The sequence below is a fragment of the Aspergillus campestris genome (assembly GCF_002847485.1).
Source record: "Aspergillus campestris IBT 28561 chromosome Unknown P168scaffold_12, whole genome shotgun sequence".
In the NCBI taxonomy this organism is placed as follows: domain Eukaryota; kingdom Fungi; phylum Ascomycota; class Eurotiomycetes; order Eurotiales; family Aspergillaceae; genus Aspergillus; species Aspergillus campestris.
In genome coordinates, this window is record NW_020194347.1 from 326,775 (window position 1) to 350,493 (window position 23,719).

The window sequence follows — 23,719 nt, forward strand, 5'->3', positions numbered from 1 at the left end:
AGGGTTTTTTTTCCCGCTCTGCAAGTTACATGGAAACTTATTGGAAATTCTTAGACTTCTTTTTATTAAATTCCTCTGATATAACTGGCTAAGCATATCACAAAGATAGGTGTTTTTTCGCAATAACCATGGCCACGTTTCTTGGCTTTCGCGCGACCTGACTTCTAAAAGGCGTGCCAGAAAATGGGGACAATAAGTCGGGGTATATAACATTCCTCGCGATGTCCAACGGTTGAATTATCTCTTGGCCAGATACTTCAATTTGATACTGACCAAGTCATGGCGGCCAAGACGACCGTCACCACAAATCTCGTGGAGCATCCTAGCAGTAGCTCCTACGAGAGCGTGGTCGATCAAAAAGGCCACACTATTGAAACCACGAAGCATGATGAGGAGTTGAGCACCGATGGGGATAACCCATTTGCAGACCCTGAGGTCGCGGAGCGGTATATTATCCTCTATGAAAAGGCACAGTATGAATGCCGCCATGTTTTTGATCCGACCTTGACCTGGACCCCGGAGGAGGAGAAAGCCATCGTGCGAAAGTTGGATTGGCGTGTGTGTTTATGGGCAGTATGTTCGCCCTTTTTGGAACAGACATTATGCATGCTGATTATTGACATGGAAAGTGCATCATGTTTTTTGGTTTGCAGGTGGATCGAGGGAACTTGGTACAAGCCGTCTCCGATAACTTGCTGGATGACCTTAAGCTATCAACAAATGGTACGTCTTCATGCAATTCAAACCATATCATGTTATCGCTAATTAGTATTTTGCAGACTACAATACCGGCAACATCATCTTCTACGTCTCGTTTCTGTTAGCAGAACTGCCATCTCAGCTGGTATCAAAAATCATCGGTCCTGATCGTTGGATTCCGATACAGATCTCGCTATGGTCGATAGTTGCAATTTCACAGGCGGCTCTGTCTGGGCGGGCTTCGTTCTTTGCGACGAGGTCACTTCTAGGAGTCCTGGAGGTAGGAACTGTCTTCTGATCTCCTGGTCTTTCTATTTTCTCTCTTTGCTTTTACATCCAATTATCTGACTTATAACAGGGCGGCTTCATTCCGGACATTATTTTATGGCTGTCATATTTCTACACCAGCCGTGAACTTCCTACGCGTCTTAGGTATGTTGTCATAGTCTTTCTGTTACATACTCACGCTCACATTGGGATAGCTTCTTCTGGACAGCATACGGTCTGACGACCATTATAACAGCCTTCATGGCATATGGTATCTTGCACATGAGAGGTGTACTTGGATGGGCAGGATGGAGGCAAGGCTACCGCCCCAGATCCTTGCACACTTCACATTCCTAACATACAATTGCCTACAGATGGCTATTCTTAATCGAGGGCCTGATCACCTTATTGATTGGACTAGCCTCTTTTTTCAAGATGCCCGCGTCCGCAGTGGAGACCAAGAAGTGGTTTCGCCCGAAAGGCTGGTTCAACGATCGTGAGGTTAGAATTGTCGTCAACCGCGTGCTTCGTGACGATCCTTCGAAGGGTATACACAATTCTGGACTGTGCATAGAGCTCCATCAATACTAATGTACTGGATAGGGGATATGCACAACCGCCAAGCGGTAACCCCCAAACGCCTGTGGGATGCCCTACGAGACTACGACCTGTGGCCGATGTACCTTCTGGGCGTGCTCGTGTACACGCCCATGGTGCCAATGGGCACATACATCACGCTATTGCTAAGAGGTATTGGGTTTGATACCGTGCGTCCCCTACCTCTGTCCTTCGTATTGCATTGTCATACTAACCAAAGGTATAGTTTGTTACGAACCTCCTGACTATCCCCTCCAGCGTAGGCCATATAATCTCTCTAATCGTCCTGACCCAGATCAGCGAGCGCCTGAACCAGCGCGCTCTAGTCGCTATCGCACAATCCATCTGGGTACTGCCATGCATAGTAGCATTACGGTTCTGGCCTGACGTGATGGACAATAAGTGGGGGACTTATGCGATCATCACTACATTGCTGTGCTTTCCATACGCCCACGCTATTCTTGTCGGGTGGGTCTCGAAGAACTCAAATAATGTGGGCACACGGACTGTATCAGCGGCCGTCTACAACAGTAAGTCTACCATTGTCCAAGGTATCTAAACTGCAGATTCTGTCTCACACGGTACAGTGTCTGTCCAATTAGGATCCGTCATTGGAAACAACATCTACCGCGAAGACGACAGGCCCAAATATCGAAGGGGTAATAGTGTCTTGCTGGCGCTGAATCTCTTAGGGATAGTGGTTTTTATTGGGACAAAGATTTATTACGTGTCGAGAAATCGATACCGTGATCGAATTTGGGCGGCCATGACGGAGGAGGTGAGTTTGGCACTGACACTATTATCAGTATCTTATACAAAAGAGGCACTGACCGTATTTTCTGCAGCAACGGCTGGATTATTCGAGGAATACTACCGATACGGGGAGCAAGAGGCTGGACTTTCGGTTTGCTCATTAGGTTATAGGGGCGGGTATGGGAACTGGACACAATTGATGGAGATGATTTGGGCATATAATGTGAGTAATGTGAGTAATTCAGAGACTCATACTTGGTAGATAAAAAATGATTGATACCTAACGGTCTGATAGTACCTCAAACTAAATTGCGTCAATCGACATGGAAACCATTCTTTGCGTGAAGAATCATGACCATCTGGTATTCCACGATGGGGCATCTCGAACTGTGTTAGCCTCTATGGAAATCATACTACACTTTCTTTAAATCATGTCACTTTGTCCTTCCCAGGATTTCGAGTATCCACTTTCCACCAGGGTCTCCCGTCCACTCTCTACGCGTGACAAGAAGTGTCAATGGGCAGAGCGTTTGTTTCTACCTTTCATAGGTGAAAGCAAGGCCCTCCGTACTAGAGTTGCCACAATTGTGTGATCATAATTATCATGACAGATAAGGGGTTTCATCCTAATGGCATCGTCTTTTACGCATCTTGGCTGCAGAGGTACGGAAACATTTTCAGATTCCGCAATAACCTGTATACTGGACGGTGCATCGCGGTCTTGATTACCCGAAAGACATATCCTGTACAGAGTGCAATTTATCTCCGACAGAAGGGATCGACAGATGAGGCTGCAACAGTGGGGAGCTAACGGTGGAGGCTAGCAAGGCGAGACCGGCTTAGCACGAAGCTAATATAGTAGTATATCCGACAGCTTCAATCACGATAAATAATCGGCCAGTAACAGGTCAGAGCCCCGCTTCCCCGCAGCATATGCTAGAACGATCCGAAACACGGCCTTTCTCCAGCCGACCGTGCCGTGGAAGAAGAGGGGTTCTTTGACTCTGTTCCTCCACCCCGCTGCAAAAGGAGGGTTCTCTCTTCGTCCGCCGCCAAACCCACGTCCTCTGCACTTCTCCCCATCTCATCTCAGGCCTACGACTGCAGACAACATGACGATTGCTGAAGGTGCCTCGTCTGGTGGTACCGCTAGCGCGAACCCCGAGCATGGTAGTCGTCTCGAGCTAGACGCTCTGGTAGTCGGAGGTGGCTTCTCCGGCTGCTATATGCTTCACAAGCTGCGCGATGAACTCAACCTGAACGCGAAGCTCTTCGAAGCGGGCACCGCATTGGGCGGCACATGGCACCGGAACCGATACCCGGGCGCTCGCGTCGACATTGCCGTCCCGGGGTACGAGTACTCGATGGAGCAGATCTGGAATGACTGGAAGTGGACGGAGAAGTACCCGGGGCAGGCAGAGCTGCAGGCCTACTTCAACCATGTCGATAAAACGCTGTCTCTCAGCAAGGACTGTTACTTCAGCACTGAAGTCTGCGATGCCCGTTTCGACACCGAGAGCGCGACTTGGACGGTCAGCACTAAGGACGGCAAATGCGCGCGCGCGAAATACCTTATTGTCGCGGTGGGCTTCGCAGCCAAGCAGCACGTCCCTGACTGGAAGGGGCTGGATACCTTCGCTGGTGACATCTACTACTCCGCGAACTGGCCAACGGAGCAAGTCGACGTCCGCGGTAAGCGCGTCGCTGTCATCGGCACCGGATCGACTGGTATCCAGATCATTCAGGAGTGGGCTAAAGATGCGGCCGAGACGACCGTCTTCCAGCGCACGCCTAACACTGCGCTTCCTATGTGCCAGTCGTTGCTCCCCCCGGGACTGCAAGAAGACAGAGCCAGCCGGTTGCAGATCTTCGAAGACAACAAGACGACCAACTCGGGGCTGGAGATATGGCCCATCCCGCAGAACACGATGGATGTGTCGCCCGAGGAGCGCCTCGCGACGTACGAGCGGCTGTACGGCGGGGGTGGACTGTGGTTCTGGAACACAAACTACCAGGATCTGTTGGTGGATCCTGTCGCGAATCGCGAGGCGTACGATTTCTGGGCGAAGAAGACTCGGGCGAGGATAAACGATCCGCGCGCGCGTGATCTGCTGGCTCCGCTGGAGCCATTGCATCCGTGGGGCGTGAAGCGGCCGTCGCTGGAGCAGAATTACTACGAGTTGTTCAACAAGCCCAATGTGCGACTTGTGAGCACCCGCGAAAGCCCTATCGTCGAAATCCGGCCCAATGGTATCGTGGCGGAGGATGGGCAGTTGTACGAGGTGGATATGATCGCCGTCGCGACGGGTTTTGATACCGTGACGGGTGGGATCAAGGATGTGGGGATCAAGGACAAATATGGGTTTGATGTCGCCGACCAGTGGAATAAGCAGGGGGTGCGGACCCATCTCGGGATGATGGTTGGTGGGTGTCCGAACCTGTTCATGCCATATAGTGCGCAGTCGCCATCTGTGTTTACGAACGGCCCGACGTCGATTGAATTCCAGGTGCGGTGGATTGCTGATGTCATTCGGAAGATGCGGGAACTTGGAGTACGCGCGGTCGATGTAAGCAAAGAGTCGGAGCAGGCGTGGAAGAAGGAAGTCACAGAGATTGCGAATATGACTCTATTGCCTAAAGCCAAGTCGTGGTACATGGGTGCGAACATTCCAGGGAAGCCGGTGGAGCCACTGTTTTACCTTGGTGGGATGCTGCTGTACCGCGAGAGGTGTTTAGAGACTTCTCGTGGGGAACTTGATGGTCTTGTTAAGATGTGAATTTATAGATATGTTGGAAGTGATTGGGTCTGGTCTGCATTTTCAGAATTGTTGCACTAATGCTAGTCGAATTTGCATTCCCGATGTATAGTGTAGGTTGCATTATGGGCGATAAACATGCTTGTAAAGCGTTTTCCGTCAATACGAGCCAGAGTGTCCATAAATCACGCAGTTCGTTGCGACGCGTAACCCCAAATTATCACGAACGTGAGGGTGTTGAAAGCCAGCTGTAACCATAACTCTTTTCTGGTATAGCCAGCCTGGTCCTCCGTCCATAATCAAACGTCTGGAATAGTTCATAATGTACCGCTGAATTACCACTCATTCGGGGAATTATAGAGGATCCGGAGCTTGCTCGGTTTGGATTGTTTGGCGGCTTGGGTTTTCGGGTATCATTCGAATTCGCCAGCATGTATCGTTTTCGTAGCGCATATCAGCGACTGCCAGATGTTGTTCGTTATATAGATTGGCGATTGAACCAGCGGAGTGTAGAATTGAAATTTGCGTGAAAGCCTTCGATATTCCACCAACGACCATGTCAAATCACGCCACTGAAACACCCTCTAGATTCTCGTAGTACCGGCGATCCATACCGGCCTCTGCCCTAGCCTCCATGTTGAATGGCTCCTTAATGTGACCCTTGAAGTACTTTTCGACATTACTGCGGAAGACATGGACCGGGTCAGTTTCCTCCTCCTGGCAGATCCACGTAAGCCATCGATGGCCGGTGGTAACGTGCGTGATCTCATCATTATGGATGACTTCCAGAACATCAACGCTCGGGCTGTCACCCGCCTTGCGAAACTTTTCGATAGTCATCGGGTTCACATCTAGCCCGCGAGCTTCGTGCACCAAAGCAATGATCGAGATCCGCGCCCGGAGGTCATGCGCAGTGGTAAGCGCCGAGTCCCATAGACCGTGGTGGACAGGAAGTGCGCCAAAATGCGAGCCCATTTCTTCAATGCGCGCACGGAGCAACGAGAAATGTTTTGCTTCGTCGTTGGCCACCTTGAGCCAGTCGTGGTAGAATGCTCGTGGCAGGTCTCGCGAGCTGTCCTTGGACAAGGGATCCGTCCGAAAGGTTGCAAAACGGATGCAGATGTCGATCGCAAGGTCGATCGCCCATAATTCAATGTTGGCAAGTGCGTGGAGCATGGAAATCCTACTCTTCAGCGTTCCGCCGCGACCCGCGCGTGGCATATTCCATGGCTGGACTTCCGTCAATCCCTGCCTTGGTGGTTGCGCCGGGGCCTCAACAGTACCACATCCAAGGGGCATGGGTGACGACGTGCCCTCCCTCTGCGAGAATGTGGCAAACAGGTGGGCGGTCAACTCAATTTTGTGTTCTGGGTGAGGCGTATTCAAGATATGAGCGCACCAGTCGCAAAGAGTGGCGTCTTCATCCAGATATTTAGCATCGCCTGTAGACTGCTGGTTGGACGGCGACAAAGGCGCCCCAGCCGTACCGTCCTTCTTCAGTCGGAACTGCTCGCTGACCGGCTCAATGGTCTTCAGAGTAACGCCCTCCGCATTAGGACCGATATAGTGCAAGACCACCGACTCTCCACGAACGTTGACCGGGAACGTGCATGCGGTGATTCCCACGCTCGATTCTCCCGTCTCTACGTTGAAGTCGTATGCATGCCACGGACACGAGACGATGTACCCCGAGTCTTCAATGTCCACTTGAGAGTCTTGCATTGGACCACCGGCATGGGGGCATTCAGCCTCCATTGCATAGTACGACCACCCATCGTCCGTTTCATTGTCCGCCTTGCTCTTGTCTTTGGACGGCTCGATCGCCGGTAACCGGAAAAGCACTATCCGCTTTCCAGTCGAAAGGTGGATAACATAGCGCGCTTGCGTGAAGCTCGAAAGCGAGCCCAGATCTACCTTTGACATTTTGAAATCGGCGCAGCGCGTTGAGACTGGAGGAAAATGAAGATATTCGAAGCTGAAGTCGTTTGATACATGTGGAATTTTGAGCTGAGTCATGCTGGATTAGTCATGATGGCGGGGCATTTATGCACTTCCTGTTAGTGCACCCCAGCATAACTTTATGTTTATTTTCCCCTCAACTTGTCTGAACAAACAACATAGATGTCAATCAACCTCGATCCACTATCAATTGATATACAGGCCAAAGAACGTCTTCTGAGGGACTTTTGTCTGTACTACAGCAATGAGGAGCAATTTAAGAAAGCCACAGTGAAAATTCTTTCCACTACGGAGTACCCTAGCTGAGAAACGGACATACTGTCTTGAGGCGCAATCTGAGGTCATGAAGCATCGGCTCTAAACGATTACCCTTGCAATTACTCACCTGCCATTGAAGTGTCAAGGTTACTCTAGAATTACAAGGTCTATGTTTAAAAAGTACGAGAAGACTATATACCGAGAAATTGTAGCTAGGCGGGAAAAAGGACGAGATCCGCCTCGGCCTATGCTTATGCTGGGATGTATCATACCAGTTATATTAAATTCGACTAAATACTGATTCGGTATAACGATGCATTGCCTGTCAGCTTATGACAATTCTGATTTGTTGGCTCGCACTCGCTTACATGGAAACCAAGCCACTATTCCGCATGAGTCAGTGGTTTGTGGTGGCAGCTAATTCTCAAGATCCCTTTGATACAATTATGTGTTGTATCAGGTCAACGACCAGACTCTCAATTATCACGGAATTCTACACATTTGGCAACCTGTGGTAGTTGAATCACCGATCATGGCCAGAACCCAAGACCATGTTTCCACAGACAGAGGGGGCGTTATCGAAAACCGACACCTCGTCCACGCAGCAGTAGTAGACGCCCAAGGCAAACTGCTATACAGCGTCGGCGACCCTTCGCGAGTAACGCTAGTTCGCTCAGCAGCCAAACCAGCGCAAGCTCTAGCCGTCCTCGAGACGGGAGCCCCCAAGCAATTCGGCTTCGACGACGCCGACCTGGCACTGATGTGCGCATCCCACAACGGTGAAGACAGACACATAACCCGGGCGCTCGACATGCTGGCGAAAGTCGACGCCCGGGAACAGGATCTCCGCTGCGGGGGCCACGCGGCTTTGAATGCGACGGTCAACAAAGCATGGATCAAGAACGACTACACCCCTACCGAGATATGCAACAACTGCTCTGGTAAGCATGTTGGTATGCTGGGCGGGTCGAAATCCATCGGCGCTGCAATAGCAGACTACCACCTGCCAACTCACCCCATTCAACGCCGAGTGAAGCGCGTCGTCGAGGAACTATGCGGCCTGGAGACCGACAGCTGTCAATGGGGCATCGACGGTTGCAATCTCCCGGCCCCGGCATTTCCTCTGCACTACTTGGGCAAGATGTATGCCGCCCTTGCCGCGGCGGCAGATCCCGTGGCTGTTGACTGCTCCGTTTCCGCGCGAGAACGCGGTCTATCCCGAATATTCCACGCCATGACGCAGTACCCAGAGCTCGTTGGCGGCGAAGGTCGATTCTGCACGGCCCTCATGCAGGCATTTGAGGGTTCTATCGTCGGAAAAGTAGGGGCAGACGGGTGCTACGGGATAGGTATCCGGGCGTCAGAGGCGACGAATCGAGTTGGTGCTCCCGGTGCCATCGGCATCGCGGTCAAAATCGAAGATGGTAACCTTGAGATTCTTTATGCGGCTGTAATGGAGATCCTTGAGCAGCTGCAGATAGGGACGCGAGATGTCCTAGGCAGACTGGATGACTTTCATCGCCCGGTTATTACCAACTCTGCTGGTGTTGTTACAGGACATACTTTTCATGAGTTTGTAGTAAAACCGGCGATGATCTTTTAGCATGTTGTCTCGGCTGAAGATACAAGGAACTAGAAGCTCAAGTCCATACTCCCCACAACCCTAATATATTCAAACAAAAGCCTATACCCACGACTACACTATTTCTAACCATAATACCTCTACTGTTCTACGCCCAGAACACTGGTCATAGTTCTAATCCCGCAAGCTCTACATGCCATATTAGTAAGAGTACAGCTCGAACAGCCTAATTGGATTCTTAATGTTCTGTTTTCTATAAAGATCATTGACCCTTCTTTTGCCCCGTCCCGTCTCTTTCGCTTTTCTCGCAGTAGTCTCAGTAGATACCACATAATAAATAAATAACAATCATGTGAAGTGCCCGGCAAAAAATAAGCCCAGTCTGGTTCAATTGTACTATATCTTGGCGTATTCGATTTTGAGTGTAAATTTCCTCCAATTATGACCAAAAAAAGCTGTATACCTTTTCAGAACCATCCACACATTTTTATATCCTGGAAATAACGAACAAGATAATCCACCACACACAAAATAGAAAAAAGAACAAAACTTATCAAACAGCTTAAAAAAAGAGAAAACCTACAAACCAATCTCCCATAAGTAGAAGAAAAAAAGAAACATTCGTGCATCATCCGTGAATCGAACACGGGCCTCATCGATGGCAACGATGAATTCTACCACTAGACCAATGATGCTTGCTTGTTTAAGAGGCTTTCTATTAGATCTCATATTGCAATGGTTCAATTCCAATTGTCCTATAGACACTGAGGTATTAAGGTACTACGAAGCTTAAGCTAGACATGACAAATAAGGTAACTTCCACACCCATTACAGTACCTATTCCATTTAATCATCCTTGTCCTTCGTAGAAGAAAGAAAAAGCCAATCCTCACAAATTGAAATCAGCCACTCTTGACCGGAGTCTCCTCAACAGGGATAGAAGTGTCGCGCGCATCACCGGGAGCTGAGACCTTGAGGTTGCCCTGGACAATCTCCTGTTCGAGGTCCTCCAATCTGCTCTTTCTATCAAGCTTCCGCCAGGCGGGTACTCCGCTGTTGAAAACATCGTCCATCTCCTCCAGTGTGTAACCCTTGGTCTCGGGGGCGGTCAAGAACATGTGAACGAACGCTGCGGTGTTGAAAGCGGCGAACTATGAAGGCAAGAGATGTTAGCGCTCGTCTTAGGGTCCCGATAGGCCAGTCCAGTCCTAGAGCAGGAGAAACCTACAATCATGTACATCTTCCAGTTGATGGACCACAGCAAAGCCGGGACAAACAGCGCCAGCAGACAGTTCCAGATCCAGTTGGACGCCGTCGCCAGCGAGACGGCCTTGGCGCGAACCTTGGACGGGTAAATCTCGGCCGGGTATGTCCAGCTGGTGGGTCCGATTGTGGTAGAAAATGAACACACGAAGAGATAGGAAAGGGCGATAATGGCTTTTCCGACAGAGGGATGTGCGGCCACGGTCCAGGAGATAGCGTCAAGTTTCGGATCCGTGCCGGGGTTCGGTGCGCCAAACCCAGCCTGCAAACCACCCTCGATGTAGAGGAAGACGGCCTGGCAGGCGAATCCAATCAAAATAGCCTTGCGACGCCCAAATTTGTCCAGGTAGATGATCGCGGGCAGTGTGAGTGCCGTGTTCAGGATGTATTGGATCGATGCCGTCAAGAGAGGCGATCCGGTTCCGGTACTCTGCATGATATACACTAGGCAGAAATCAGCGTGCTAGCTCACTTGCGATGAATTCTTGTTTAATCATGAGAGGGGTACGGTGGAGGAGATGCTCACCAATGTAGTACATCATGACGTTCATGCCACAGAGTTGGGACCACATCTGCAGGCTAATACCGAGGATAACACGCTTGAACATGCGTGGTTCAAGGAGGACTTGGTAGCTGGAGTTCGCTTGTTCGCGCTCGACTCTTAGGGCTTCCTCAATCTCGCGGTACTCGGCAAGGACTTTGGGGTGGTTGATATCGCCGTTACCGTGGAGATTGGCGAGGACCTGGATGGCCTCTTCCCAACGGTCTTTGCCTGCCAGCCAACGGGGGGACTTGGGGAAGAAGAATAGACCGAGAAAGAGGATGACGCCCGGCACTATCTGAATGCCCCAAGGGATGCGGAACGCGGCGGTGCTCTGGGTAGGGTTGTTTGGGCCGCCATCGATGTTGCTGGCTCCGTATTGCTGGATTTTGGTCAGTGACCGCCACAATCGGTGTGCAACTCTGCAGGAGGAAACTGACAATAAAGTATTGGATCAAAATACCCCAGGTAATAGCCCACTGCTGTAGGGAGATGACTCGACCTCGGATCTCCTTGGGCGCAACTTCAGCCTGGTAGACTGGCACCATGGCCGATGAGATGCCAACACAGATACCCGCAATGGCACGGCCGACGACCAGGAGGGCTATGCCATTGGACGCGGCCATGAAGCTATTTATATCAGTATATCTTGACTGGCAGTAGTTCTCGCACGGTGGTCTTACACAGAACCCAGGATCCAAAGAATCGTGGACATTTGAATGGTAAGGACACGCGAATAACGATCGGCAAAGAAACTCGAAACCAGAGCACCAACGAGCGAACCGAAAGGCATCGCACAGGTGATAGCACCCTAGGCTTGTCAACGCAAGGTCCCCGTCGAAAATGTCATCCTGGAGACTGACCTGTTTGTACTGGCCGGAACCGACTTGGAAGTAGTTCGTGTAGGCGCTGGTGCCCAGCACACCTGATTCTGTGAGCTCGGACTAACAGGTTCGGTTCGTCACCACTTACCACTCATCGACGAGATATCGAAGCCAAAGAGGCCACCACCTGAGATCCATTAGTCACGATGCGGTCATAATCTTCCTATTTGACAAGCTCTCTTACCCAGGGTGATGAAGCTACACAGGAAATAGACATTGTAAATCGTCTTCATGATGCCGAAGATCGTTGGGGGATTATTCCACAGGTCCCATCGACCGCGTTAACAGCAAGTCGCAAGAAGATGACAGGAGTCAAAAAGAGAAGAAGGTGGGAAAAGGGAAAGAAAAAAAAAGAAAGAAGCTCCAGGGGCAGCCGCGGCAGTCGCAGCCGCAGTTTAAATACTACTGCAAACAACCTTTCAGTGACTAGCAAACCTATTCACTACCCTCACGAACCCTGGTTCCAAGCAAGCAATGACACATGAATGTGTAGTATTCACTAATATCAGTGCAGTCTGCTGATTTCAATCCCACCAAATCCCCACCAGTGACAGTGAGATAGGGGAATAGAGTTCAGCTTAAGACTGGACAAAGGCTTGGGTGACACTACATGAGCAGGCGCCACCAACTTCCAAATGTCTTGGTCTCCTTTCTGATTAGGTCTAAAGTGGTTTTGGGTCACTGACCATCATCTGTTTCTGGAGGAAGCCCCCCCTACTCCGCATCCTCCGGAGCAGGCCCCCGTAGCAAGATTGGTTTACAGTCAAGCCTCCCAGCCCTCTTTCCACCATAGCCCACAAGCTCCACGTGGGGGAGCAATTCTCCAAGCTCATACCATTCACAGTTACCAGCTGACTGAGACTAGTCTTCTTAGTTCGGAAAATAAACCACACTACTGTGCAATCGGTCGATGCGTGGCTGACAACACCACCACCCTGGTCGGTTGTTGTAGAGGGATTAAATCCCCCATGTTTGCAGTCAACCACACCCCGCATCCTGATTGGAAGTCATTTGACGTGGAACGGGAGTGTGCAGTGGGGCCTGAGACCCCCGAAATCAAGTCCCTCGTACGGATGAGTACCAACTTCTGGGATCTGGGGAAAGAGGGGGACGAGAGAGGGAGAGAGGGGGCTTCTCCAGTCACGTGGTTCAGTATCGACAACAAAGGCTACCATTCCATCCAATTGCCACCAACCAAGCACAAAGACCCCAGAAAAATCCGTGCGAGTCAGGAAAGCAGAGGGCTAGCGCGATTATTATACAAGGGTTGACCGCCAAGGGTCTCCAGATGGCCATGGCGGCGGTTCCCCACCAATCCCCAGTTCGCGTTTACGCCAACGGCCGAGAGTGGCGTCGCGATACGACAATTTTGCCTTGGACCAGGCTGAAAGCCGCCTAGTATTGTCGCATCGTGGAGGTCAAGCAGCAAAGCCTTCATTTGGCGTTGGAGACCGACCGGTACCCTGTCGAGTCCACGAGATACCGTTACTGTTACATTTAGGAGTGTCCTACCCTGATGGACCAGTCTAACCAATACGATGCGATGCAGCCCGATTGATCCAACATCTTGCCGCTCCATTGTGATGCCGAGAAAATTCCATTTGAGTATTTGTGTTGCAAGAGATTTAGCCGATTGAAACAGTCCGAGTCAGGTGCTACAGCATCCATCTGATGCGACGGACGGGGTAAGCTCAGCAAAGGGGCAGCTCACGCCCATGTGGCGGTCAGGGCTGTCAGGGTAAAGACTACATACTTCCATCACTACAGAGTACTCTAGAGAGTACGACTTGCAAGAAATGAACCCCATAGTCAAAGGGAATTAGCCGAGGTTGCCTAAAGGACAGACATGGCACAGTTTGCATACGGTGACCCTCTCACAATATACCTTTGTATATTGCCCCACTTATGTCTTGGGAGCCCATAGAGCCGGCGCAACCTAAACAAACAAAGAAAATAGATACGTACAAAGCAATCCCTTGTGCAATGTCTCAGAAATTATCAATTCTTTTGCGCTCGTTGTGTTTCGAAGCGACCGATCGGTCACGTGTCCATATACCGAGGTTGATGTCGCCGTCCAGACCGACATGGAACATCACTTAGGGTTGCGCACTTCAAGATGGAGATCTTTTTCACTGTACAGCCTGCTATGATCCGGGTAGACCCTTGAACTACTGAATACAACCCGAGTCCACAGTACAATCGACGATCAGGGACAGGTGTCCACCACAGGATCTGCGGTGGAGATGGGGCGCATTGATTGGTTGCTCGGTTAACCGATTCCCCATGTTGGAGTCTTCAGCTGCAGTTGCACCTCCACTTCTCATCGTGATGAACAACCGTCGAATGATACGGTCGGCTCGTGTGCAAGATGTCCACCAAAGATGTCGAATTGTCCTCTTCGGAAAAGAAACGCATACGCGACAGACGCGCCCAGAAGGTCATGCGCGACAAGAGAGAGTCGCACATCAAAGCGTTGGAGAATCGCGTCGCATTCTGCGAGCGACATCACCCACCAGAGGGGTATGCGCATCTCACGGCAACGATCGATAGGCTACGCCAAGAAAATGAAATACTCCGGAGTCGACAGAACCAGCTCCAACAAGTCTTCCTGTCGTGGGGAACCGACTACAAGCCACCCACACCCTCAGCCTCGTCCACCCCGGCTACGGACCCCACTATCTCTCAGGACTCCCTGTTCACGTATCAGCCGGGGAGCGAATTAGGGGCAGCATACACGATTCCTTTCCCCGGTGGGGCGTCTTTCCTGCCGAAGAATCTCGCAGTAACGACATCTCGACTCCCCAACACGCAGCCTCGGGATGTCGAACAATCAGATATAACGATCGGGGCTTCACCCCCGACTACTACGGCCCAGTCCATCCACCTACCCACCCTACCGCACCTAACCTCCTCGCAGCCCGTCCCAAACAGCGTCCCAACATGGTGCCTAACGCCGATGAACGAATACGGCCACAACGCCTCCCTCATCCCCGCCACGGTGCCGTGGCTTGCGCACCCCGAACTGATCGCAGCGTGTCCACTCGCACCATCACCCCTAGATCTCCTGCACGGAACACGGCGCAATTTTTTAGCAGACCAGATCCATAGCAGTCTCCGACGACACCGACTCCGAGATCCAGAGTACCTAGCATCCGGCTGGATGCTATACACCTACAGCAAATGGCGCGTCTCGCCCGGCCCAGCCACCTTTGAGCGCCTACCCATCTGCCTCCGCCCCGTGATGGCCCAAATCCAGAAGGGTCATCCCAGCGCGCTGGACTTCATCAAGTGGCCGCAGATGCGGATCAACATGATCGAGAACTGGACCAAATACGACCTGGTCGAATTGATAGGGTACTTGTCGTGCTGCGTCAAGCTGCGGTGGGGGTGGGGTGAAGACATCCTGGAGCGCGACAGCCAAGACAACTTGCACATGCGACGGGAGTATTATGAGACTTTTACGCGCGAGAGCGGATGGGGGTTGACGTCAGAGTTCATCGACAAGTACCCTGAGCTGCTGGAGGGGATGGATGTCGAGGCCATGCGCTTCCATATAGATTTGATATAGATGCTGGTCATCTGAGTACAATCATTCTACAGACTGGAAGGTAGCAAAGCTTGTCGGCCCTACAATATCCGTGATTCCGGTATTCCACTGGAGGGGGATTGTCCGGCTAGCTAGGGCAGCCCCGAATGGCGCCAGGAACAGCCACGACCGAGTCATTACTATATCGAAGTCTACTGGACTTGGTTTTGGCGTCGTGTGAACAACATATCTTTCCTTACATGCAACGGGTAGGTCCGCCGAGTTCCTTACAGGCGGCCGCCGTGGCGGTGGTCAGGATCGCATAGCTCGACAGCCTTACTGACGAACGAGACTAGGCGTATGCAAATATTGGTTCTTCATCTGTAAAGTGATCTACAGCATCATGGGATATTGATATGAAACGGCCAATGAGAATAAGACCATCTACGCGGCCATGACCATTCCCAACAGCTCCGCAAAATGACATCACATGCTTCATGACTCGGTCACTCCGGCCGGGCCAGTGAAAGGAGAACGCGATGTCAACGTTCCGCAAGATCACTCCAAAATTTGATCACATTTTAAAGATGACAGTCAAAATGGACAATACAAGACCTGGTAAAGCCATACATACTCCTAGCCCTATCCACAACCTTGTTATTATAATGTGATCAGCTGAGTAAAAGGTCCAACCCAACGAGCAAACCAGCAATCGCCCAATATATAAACTAAATATGAATCTCTCACAGAAACGTCTGTTTATACTTGGTCCCTGAATGATGTGCGTCATCATCACGCAAGGGGCGTGCAAGATACTCCCCCGCATTATCTGTCATTCCCTGACGGGTGTCGGTCTGAGTCCCTTGCTTGAAATATCCGTAACTCTATCTACAGGGATAAGGATGGTCAGGCCAGGATAGATGGGAGTAGCGATGTACTGTAGTCAGTCTGGACTGATGGTAAAATGTGGTATACAAGATTGTTGTATAAATATGTAGAAATGCTATAAAGGGTATTGTGTGAATATATACGAGAGAAAGCAATGCTTCGACAAAGAGACCACTTTTCTAAACCAGTCTCCACATTTCAATAATTCAGTATCTAGAAAGTCCGTTAGCAAGAGTCCCTAAAATCCACACCAAGATTGAAGCAACTTACGAAAACGTCTCCTGATGGAACCAGACCTCCCTCGCCCCCTTCCGATCAGAGATGATATGCTGCTGAGCATCCGCAGCAGCAGATCCCACATCATGATGCATCGACGACGGACCACAAACAACAACACCAACAGCGACACCGTCTTGGCCAGCAAGCGAGTCAACCTCAGTCCTTAAGTTCGGTCGACCCCGGAAGAACTTGACACTAAACATCGTCGCAGCCGCATGACTCTGCTCCTGCGCAAGGACTTCAGCCTCCTTAGACGGCGAACTCGACCCAGTCGCAATATAATCCGCGCCGTGCTGTTCAGGCCCTGTCTCATGGATATGCACCTCCAACCCGATGATGTTGGATGTCTGCGAATGCCGCTGCTCAATCTCCCGTAGGGCCTCAGTGTACCACGTGCGCATGGCCGGATCCCTCGTCGCAACGATGACTTTCATTTCCTTCTCGGCTTTCGCAGACCCAGCGCGCCGGACGTAGTCTTCGATAAGGGACAGTGTAAACCCAGCGCCGACGCCCCCGCCCACAACAAGACTGCGATCAAACTCCGCGATCGACCGGCTGGTGACACCGCCGTACGGGCCGTCCAAAAGCACAGGAACAGCCTTATTCGGCTGCTGTTCAGCCATCTTCATCAGCCGACCGGTGAGACCGCCGCGCGCGCGCACGTAGAACACCAACTGATTGACGTTTCCGGGCTGCGGCACAGAGCAGATGGTAAAGGGGTGCGCGGTTAGCATGTGGACTCCGCCGGTGAGGAATCGTAGGAAGATGTGCTGGCCCGGCTGCCACTCCGTGGTGGTGTCGATGGTGACTTTCAGGGTGTGGTCTGTCTCGCGTGAGAGCCGCGCTTTGTGTCGCACGCCGAGCTCGAGGTAGGTCTTGAACTGGGCGTAGAACCAGCAGAGGGCGTAGAGGACGGCGGTAGCGATGAAGTAGTCCCATGAGGACATGCGGAAGTCGCAGTGGAAGAAGAAGAAGACCATGAAGACCATGGCTGCGAGGAAGTGCGTGCCTTTGAAGAATTCGTAGTAGCGGTTTCTAGTCCGAAGGTTAGTCCCGGTTGCAATTTGCCGAGCAAGGTATGTATCCTGATGAATGCGCACCGAATCCACGGGATCGACATGAATGTCAGCCATGCTTGTGCGATCAACGCCACCACGCCAGTCACCCAGACACCGCCGGTTTTCCACTCCTTAGCGGTATCCCCCTCTCGCTGGTGGTAGACGATGAAGGGAAAGGTGTGGATCAAGGCCAAGACGAACATGGCCCAGGCGACCCAGTTGTGCCATATGTTAAGCTTCTCGTGAGAGACGCCCGTGAGCGCAGTGATCGGGTTGGCTTTTGCGCCGAGCACACTTCCTGGAATCAGCATCTGCTATCGACCAAAACACCTTAGGGCTAGACATACATGAGAAAAGGCAAGCATCCCAAGGCCATGAAACCCGTGCGTGTCGCGATGGGAGGCGAGCTACCATACTCGGCATCTTTCGTGTTAGGCCAGTAGTAAGGTCGAGGGCCTAGCGTCATTGCTATTGAAGAAGTCAGAATACATTAAGTCTCCCAGCTTGTCAGCCATACCTAGGAAGAACACAAGCCCAGCGGCCCCCAGCAAGATCGTCCCGAGGGACCGAGTGTTCCAGCTTCCAATCCTCCAGGTCTTGTAGGACAGGACGCGGAAGACAGCTGTCAACCGGGACCAGCCCGATGTTTGCTTCAACCGCGGCGGGGCCAGCGACGAGACGATATTCCCCAAGGCGAACAAGATAACTGCTACCATGAAGAATGCCACCGTCGGCAAGGCGAATCGATGATCGGCCTCATACCAAAATACCCAGTATGAGAATTTCAAGGCACATTGCTCTGGGGTCATCATACACATGGCCTCACGGTCCGAGTGCAGCATGACCGGTTGGTCTAGCCATGGTGTCATCGACATGGCTGAGCCTGGTGGTGAGGACGCCTAATCTGCAATGGATGTGAAACTGAAGAGACGAGGGCCAGGACCAGGTGAAGAAAGGTAAGAGGCACCCTAGGAGTTTGTCAAGACTGTTGGAAATGTTGTGATCTCGACAGCGGGGCCGATGTGCATATGAATCTCGGTGTGGATCAATCCGCCATGAGAACATTTGAGTTGCTATTATGGCATGGTGAGTGGGTCTCGCAAACAATCCGAGGCTAGACTCTCGAAGCCAGCCTGTTCAACTATAAGATGCAGGAAATCCGCTCAAATATTCTCCCAAGATATGCCTATTTTGCAGAGTGTTCTATCTCGGTGGGCGTGAGTAAACCCTAAAGAGCCTGGGTATTTGTGGCCAACAACCACTCTCCCAAGCTTCTCTCCACTATTTTTTAGCTTGAGCATGTTTGAGCACATTTCAACACGCGATGAGTTCCATCAGTCGAATATGGGCCAATAATAATACATAAATCAAGGTATTGTGCGGGGCCACAGTGGAGATGGCGGCAGTAGTCTCCGCGGTGGATCGGCCACAACGTCAGAATGTCCCTGACTCCCTAAAAGCGAAGGTTTCGGGGCTCATATTATTGGAGGTTCCAGGAGTTTGCACTTCACTTAATAGAAAGTGTTCTTAGCCATTTATCTGTAGACTCGAAAACGTATGATGAACTGACTGCCTTGTTATATCCGGAGGGTCCCGCGCGTGTCACGGTTGCTTTCTAAACCTTTCCTTTCCCACCGCCAACATGGATCACATGGATATGACAACCACAGACATGGACTCAATGTCCAAGACAATGTCAATGCCATCCGCAACCAGCACCTCCATGGGAGGCATGGGAGGCATGGACCACGGCGACAGCATGTCCAAAGACGGCATGTCGATGCCGATGTACATGTCTGAAATGGCCATGACCTTCTTCACCTCGACCTCCACCCCCCTCTACTCCAACTCCTGGATGCCCTCCAACCGGGGCCAATACGCAGGCACCTGTATCTTCCTCATCGCGCTGGCCGTGATCTTCCGCGTCCTCCTCGCTCTCCGACCGATCCTCGAAGCCCGCTACTGGTCCAACCGCCCCGCACCGCTCTCCCCGCCGTCCGAATCCTCCGTCGAAAAGGGCGTCGAGGTGAGAGAAGTTCCTGCAGAAGTCGGTGGCAGTTTCTGGGGTGATATTGGCAAGGCGTGGTCCGGGTGGCGGGTGAATTCTGCAGGGGCACGCGCGACGTACGATCTTGTCGTGGCTGGTGTTGGATACTTACTGTGAGTGTATCTTTGGGGCGGGACCTGTGGGATGTCTTCGTTTCGATCACTAACTTCGTGGGGTTCACAGGATGCTTGGAGTTATGACGATGAACGTGGGATATTTCATTTCTATACTGGCAGGCGTCTGGTTTGCGACATTTATTCTAGGCGGGTTGGCTGCTGCCAGTCAACTCTCCCATTGATAAAGCGGTGAAGTGAGAAATCCAGCACGAAGGTTGCGATACACCTTAGTGTAAAGAAAGATGCTCATTCTGGATCGCTTCATGTTCGGACATGCTGCGCGGAATGGTTGTCTTTCATGTATATAATTGATCCATCTAATCTTACGAATGATGAGTTTTCCCCCTCAAATCATGATGGAAAATAGATGCCTCAGGCTACCTGGTATTATCGGGATCGTCAGCCAATTAGGTAAAAGTGGCCGAGTCGTCGAAGGCGCGACCTTGGGTAAATTTGGGACGTTTTGATTGGCTGAAAATCCCGGCGCTAGTACCAAGCCCATACTCATTCTCGTAATTAGATACCAACAATTCCCTCACAGTCGTAGGTTGTCCCTGCAGAATCCATGTATACTCGGTATCGCGGGGTAATATTTCATCATTTTGCAATCACTGCCTGAGGACCTTCATTGGACTGGGGTACATTCTTTATGATCTCGGTGGCTAGGCAGTAAACAGCTGGGCTAATTCCGTAGATGGCACGTGTGGCAGTGTCCTGAGACTCGAAAATCCTTATTTATCATGTGGGTCACATCGTAGGTGTCTGATAGAGATGCGCAAAAAAGACGTGTGGTCCTGATACAGGTATATATATATCTGACAAGTCTCGTGCCCACGGATGCCCTAAACACCGAAGATGAAGGACCTGGCTCCGGTTGAGATAGAATCGTTCTGTGGGCAGTGATGTAAAATCTCGAAGCTCGAGGAGAATTGAGGAAAGATGCCATCCTACTGGTTGCAAATGTTGAGCAAAGCCAACAGCGTGAAGGACTATCAGCTGAAGAAGCGTGGCGTGGGGCTAACATAGCCTTACTATATCAAAACAGCTAGCTCTCTCTTCATACGAACAATCCTTCCACCGCAATTGGTCCTGGAGTCAAGCTAATCATAGGGAAAGCGCCTTACGTGGGGGCTATGCTAGATCCTCCAAAATGAAGCTGCACCATAACCCATCGGGGCATGGGCAATAGTTTAACACCATCAAGTTTAGACAGTTTAGGCAGAGTCAAAAGTGTCTGCATAAAAGAGGGGCCAGCCTGAATCAAGGCTTATAAGGGCGAAAAAGAAACAGAAAAAACCTGATACTTGTCCCAGTGGCTATTTTCAACTTCTTCTCGATCTCGAATATCGCCAATCCAGCCTGACAAAATGCACAACCATCTGCAATTATCGCTTGACTACCCCAACAGACTGTATGCACCGGGCGACACCATAGCTGGAACTGTCACCGGCTGGGACCCGAGCAGCAAAAGCTCGGTGTATCTCATTCTCGAAGGCCGCAGCAAGTCTTATCTCCGGTTCAAAGGGAGTTTCGACTTCCGCTACAGGGATCGAAGTCCGTTACTGTACCAAGTCATCCAGTTGAAACCGGCGAGCAGCGGAAAGAGCACAGATGGGCGCTTTATGATCACAATACCAGAAACCACACAACAAGGCCTATCCAAAGTTACCGACTTGACAAAAAAGCACCATTACTGGACGCATTCCTGGCCCAAGAACGAAGACTTCGAGCTCGATACCGGATACGCGCTACCGCCATCTATGATCCAGCCGAAGCGGATCAATCACGGGGCAGCGCAGGACGAATATGGCTGGGGGCACGTTCGATATACAATCACGGCGATACAGTCGGAACCACACAAGAAAAAGAAAGCGAAGGTGACGGGCTCAGCGCTGAAGGTGGTGTGGGTGACGACAGCGCGAATGTCCATGGACACGTATGAGGAACGGAGAGCAGAGGAGTCGGTGTGCAAGGAGCAGAGATTGACCGTCGAAACGCTACGCCTCAACCCTGCTATTGGAAACCGGAAGCTATCGTTCAGGGAGTCGTTCAAAGGCGCCTTCTCAACGAAGCCCAGTCTGCAGTTTATGCCGATTGTTGCCGTTCCCAAGCTCGTTGTTGCTGGGAGTGATACTACGCTGTCGGTCTGTGTGCGTGCGATGCCGATTAATTCCAAGAAACCAGATCAGTTGGGGTACGACTTCCCTCTTCCGCCTATTACGCTGGAGCAAATCACGTTGCGTCTTAAAGAAACCACCAGAATCCGCTGCAAGGGGAATGTGGTGACATCCGAATACTGTAGCGAGTTTGCAGACGCGGTGGTCGCTAACCAGACGTGGGAGACAAAATACGTGTTCTATCCGACAGACGATCATCAAGCGTATGCGTATGAACCATGCTTGATAGATCTCAAAATTCCAGCATCGTGCACGCCGACCTTTCGGACCTGCAATTTCCGAAAAAAGTGGTATATTAAGGGTGACGCGGTGTTTAGTTGTATGTCGGAGAACCTCAAGACATCGTTCCGATGCGATGTCGATATCATCTCGAAGCCACGGCGGTGGAATGCAGTTGGCGATGATCATGGTGATATATCAGGGTTACTAATGGTAGGAGAGGAGGAAGATGAAGATGTTGATGTGTTAGAAATGGCTGCGGCGATGGTGGAGGATGCAAACCTTGTCCTGGAAATCATTGATACTTTGAGCAATCTATGACATTGATGCTTGGGATGGATGTTGGCCCAACAAGATCACACTGGCTATCATTACCATGGACAAGGCTACAGAATAGTGTATATTGTTATATCATACTTTTATTTGTCAGACAGAAGGTATCAAACATGCTCCGTGGCTGCACCAGATGCTATAATAGGGTAACTCAGGTTGTGGTGGGCCGCATAGACTCTGCTGATTCCAATCTATCACTCTTGGGTAGAACAATAGCACGTAGACTGCATTAATTTTTATGTAGGCAAGGCAACGGTATTCCATATCAGGGGACATGGTTTAGATTGCTGGATATCATGATATATTGTGAATTAATAAAGAAAAATGGAACTGATAGACTAAACTAAGTAACATGGTATCATCCAAACAGTCTAGGTCAAATATACTATTCCAACTCATGCCACACCCAAACGTTAGGCTCATCATACTCAAACCGATTCTGTTTTGGATAATACCTTAGTGGCACCAAGCCACAAGGAAGGCAAATCTCAACCAAAGAATAGCCAGTCACCGAACTCAATGCGGTATAATCTCGTAACCCCCCCAGAGCCCTCTGGAGATCCATCCCAGTCCATTCAGACCATTGGTCCATGTTGCCTTGCACAGACATCGAATTCCGTGCGACTTTGACAACATGACCCCCAAGGGAAACATGTTTCCGCAGCCAAGGATCAAAAGGTAAGCATGGCTTTCCGTTCACAACGCGCCCGCCATCTCCCGCAAGAATAGGTCCCACGGGGCCCATCGTGGGGCCGAATCCCCTCTTCCAGGTCACATAATCTGAAATATCAACAGTCGGGAAGTCTGCCTTGCGGGTAGGACGCAGTGGCACCACCAGAACCTCGAGCCCCGTCTCGCGAGCAGCTGCCTTCATACAACCGAGCATCATCTCCGCGAGGCCCTTTGACCGCCACTCGGGCAGCACAGCAATAGACAGAGCGGACAGCGCATTGGGTCGATTATTACTCTTTCTGGTCGAGTCTCGAGCCTGGTCATCTGTGAAGGGTGCCGCAAGTGGAGGGAGGCCCTGTCGGACAAGACACTGCTCGACTCCCCGGGACAAGATAGTATCGTAACCTCCGTCTGGTAGGGATTGTAGGACTTCAGGATGGGAGGATAGGCCGGTGCGTCCGCCGGTGGCTTCTAGCTCGGGCCAGAAGAAGGGAATGGACTGTGCGAATGCAACGAGGGTTTCGGGCTCTGTGGGGCTTTGTCGAACAATAAAGAATTGAAACTTTCTTAGCTCTTCGTAGTTGCGGATCTTGGAGAGGTAGAAGTCATCTGTGAGGTCTCCTCTTAGAAAATTCGCCCAAATGGTGGAGAATGGGTGGCTCTCGTCGTTCCAGTCGGGCCAAAGATCGGGGCGGGATTGCGCAGTGTAGACACGGTATTCACTGTTTGTAGTCATTGTGAAGAAGGACCTAATTACAAGAGACAGGGTATGGGAAATCAGGATCCAATTTGCGTGCGAGTTAAGAGCTCCTGGATTTGTAGGCTTGCTGTGTGATTTATATTGA

At 51.0% G+C, this 23,719-nt stretch overlaps 10 protein-coding genes and 1 non-coding gene across 11 annotated transcripts; 6 read left to right on the top strand and 5 right to left on the bottom strand.

Annotated features, from left to right (window-relative positions):
- Positions 1-279: 279 nt before the first annotated feature.
- On the top strand, positions 280-2,749 carry P168DRAFT_335074 (permease of the major facilitator superfamily; the record flags this gene model as incomplete). Its single annotated transcript, XM_024841706.1, has 10 exons — positions 280-573; positions 630-723; positions 780-979; positions 1,058-1,131; positions 1,182-1,280; positions 1,341-1,513; positions 1,570-1,733; positions 1,790-2,093; positions 2,151-2,341; positions 2,409-2,749. The coding sequence occupies 10 exons, from the start codon at positions 280-282 to the stop codon at positions 2,478-2,480; spliced, it is 1,665 nt and encodes a 554-aa protein (XP_024689692.1). The 3' UTR covers positions 2,481-2,749.
- Positions 2,750-3,428: 679 nt separating this feature from the next.
- Positions 3,429-5,093, top strand: P168DRAFT_242356 (flavin-containing monooxygenase; the record flags this gene model as incomplete). Its single annotated transcript, XM_024833799.1, has 1 exon — positions 3,429-5,093. The coding sequence occupies one exon, from the start codon at positions 3,429-3,431 to the stop codon at positions 5,091-5,093; it is 1,665 nt and encodes a 554-aa protein (XP_024689693.1).
- A 543-nt stretch (positions 5,094-5,636) lies between these two features.
- Positions 5,637-6,995, bottom strand: P168DRAFT_242496 (Rieske [2Fe-2S] domain protein; the record flags this gene model as incomplete). The annotated part of the gene is made up of 1 exon (XM_024833808.1): positions 5,637-6,995. One exon carries the CDS (start codon positions 6,993-6,995, stop codon positions 5,637-5,639), a length of 1,359 nt encoding a protein of 452 aa, XP_024689694.1.
- A 754-nt stretch (positions 6,996-7,749) lies between these two features.
- Positions 7,750-8,948, top strand: P168DRAFT_292977 (asparaginase). The gene has a single exon (XM_024837714.1). The coding sequence runs from the start codon at positions 7,822-7,824 to the stop codon at positions 8,890-8,892; it is 1,071 nt and encodes a 356-aa protein (XP_024689695.1). The 5' UTR covers positions 7,750-7,821; the 3' UTR covers positions 8,893-8,948.
- Positions 8,949-9,495: 547 nt separating this feature from the next.
- Positions 9,496-9,566, bottom strand: P168DRAFT_t148. The gene has a single exon. It is a non-coding gene; the product is annotated as a tRNA-Gly (tRNA).
- Positions 9,567-9,773: 207 nt separating this feature from the next.
- On the bottom strand, positions 9,774-11,792 carry P168DRAFT_321525 (sugar porter family MFS transporter; the record flags this gene model as incomplete). The annotated part of the gene is made up of 8 exons (XM_024840478.1): positions 9,774-10,022; positions 10,100-10,578; positions 10,661-11,057; positions 11,116-11,305; positions 11,359-11,486; positions 11,539-11,600; positions 11,648-11,686; positions 11,744-11,792. 8 exons carry the CDS (start codon positions 11,790-11,792, stop codon positions 9,774-9,776), a joined length of 1,593 nt encoding a protein of 530 aa, XP_024689696.1.
- A 2,001-nt stretch (positions 11,793-13,793) lies between these two features.
- Positions 13,794-15,393, top strand: P168DRAFT_58860 (bZIP transcription factor). Its single transcript, XM_024842031.1, has one exon. It carries the CDS (start codon positions 13,928-13,930, stop codon positions 15,125-15,127), a length of 1,200 nt encoding a protein of 399 aa, XP_024689697.1. The 5' UTR covers positions 13,794-13,927; the 3' UTR covers positions 15,128-15,393.
- Positions 15,394-16,239: 846 nt separating this feature from the next.
- P168DRAFT_242287 (ferric reductase family protein) lies at positions 16,240-18,185 on the bottom strand (the record flags this gene model as incomplete). Its single annotated transcript, XM_024833794.1, has 4 exons — positions 16,240-17,287; positions 17,353-17,604; positions 17,658-17,778; positions 17,828-18,185. 4 exons carry the CDS (start codon positions 18,183-18,185, stop codon positions 16,240-16,242), a joined length of 1,779 nt encoding a protein of 592 aa, XP_024689698.1.
- Positions 18,186-18,779: 594 nt separating this feature from the next.
- On the top strand, positions 18,780-19,779 carry P168DRAFT_292981 (copper transporter family protein). The gene has a single exon (XM_024837715.1). The coding sequence runs from the start codon at positions 18,953-18,955 to the stop codon at positions 19,472-19,474; it is 522 nt and encodes a 173-aa protein (XP_024689699.1). The 5' UTR covers positions 18,780-18,952; the 3' UTR covers positions 19,475-19,779.
- A 783-nt stretch (positions 19,780-20,562) lies between these two features.
- Positions 20,563-22,514, top strand: P168DRAFT_59029 (uncharacterized protein). The gene is made up of 2 exons (XM_024842032.1): positions 20,563-22,104; positions 22,152-22,514. Exons 1-2 carry the CDS (start codon positions 20,841-20,843, stop codon positions 22,169-22,171), a joined length of 1,284 nt encoding a protein of 427 aa, XP_024689700.1. The 5' UTR covers positions 20,563-20,840; the 3' UTR covers positions 22,172-22,514.
- A 204-nt stretch (positions 22,515-22,718) lies between these two features.
- P168DRAFT_329844 (GNAT family N-acetyltransferase) lies at positions 22,719-23,610 on the bottom strand (the record flags this gene model as incomplete). The annotated part of the gene is made up of 2 exons (XM_024841517.1): positions 22,719-22,755; positions 22,811-23,610. 2 exons carry the CDS (start codon positions 23,608-23,610, stop codon positions 22,719-22,721), a joined length of 837 nt encoding a protein of 278 aa, XP_024689701.1.
- Positions 23,611-23,719: the final 109 nt, after the last annotated feature.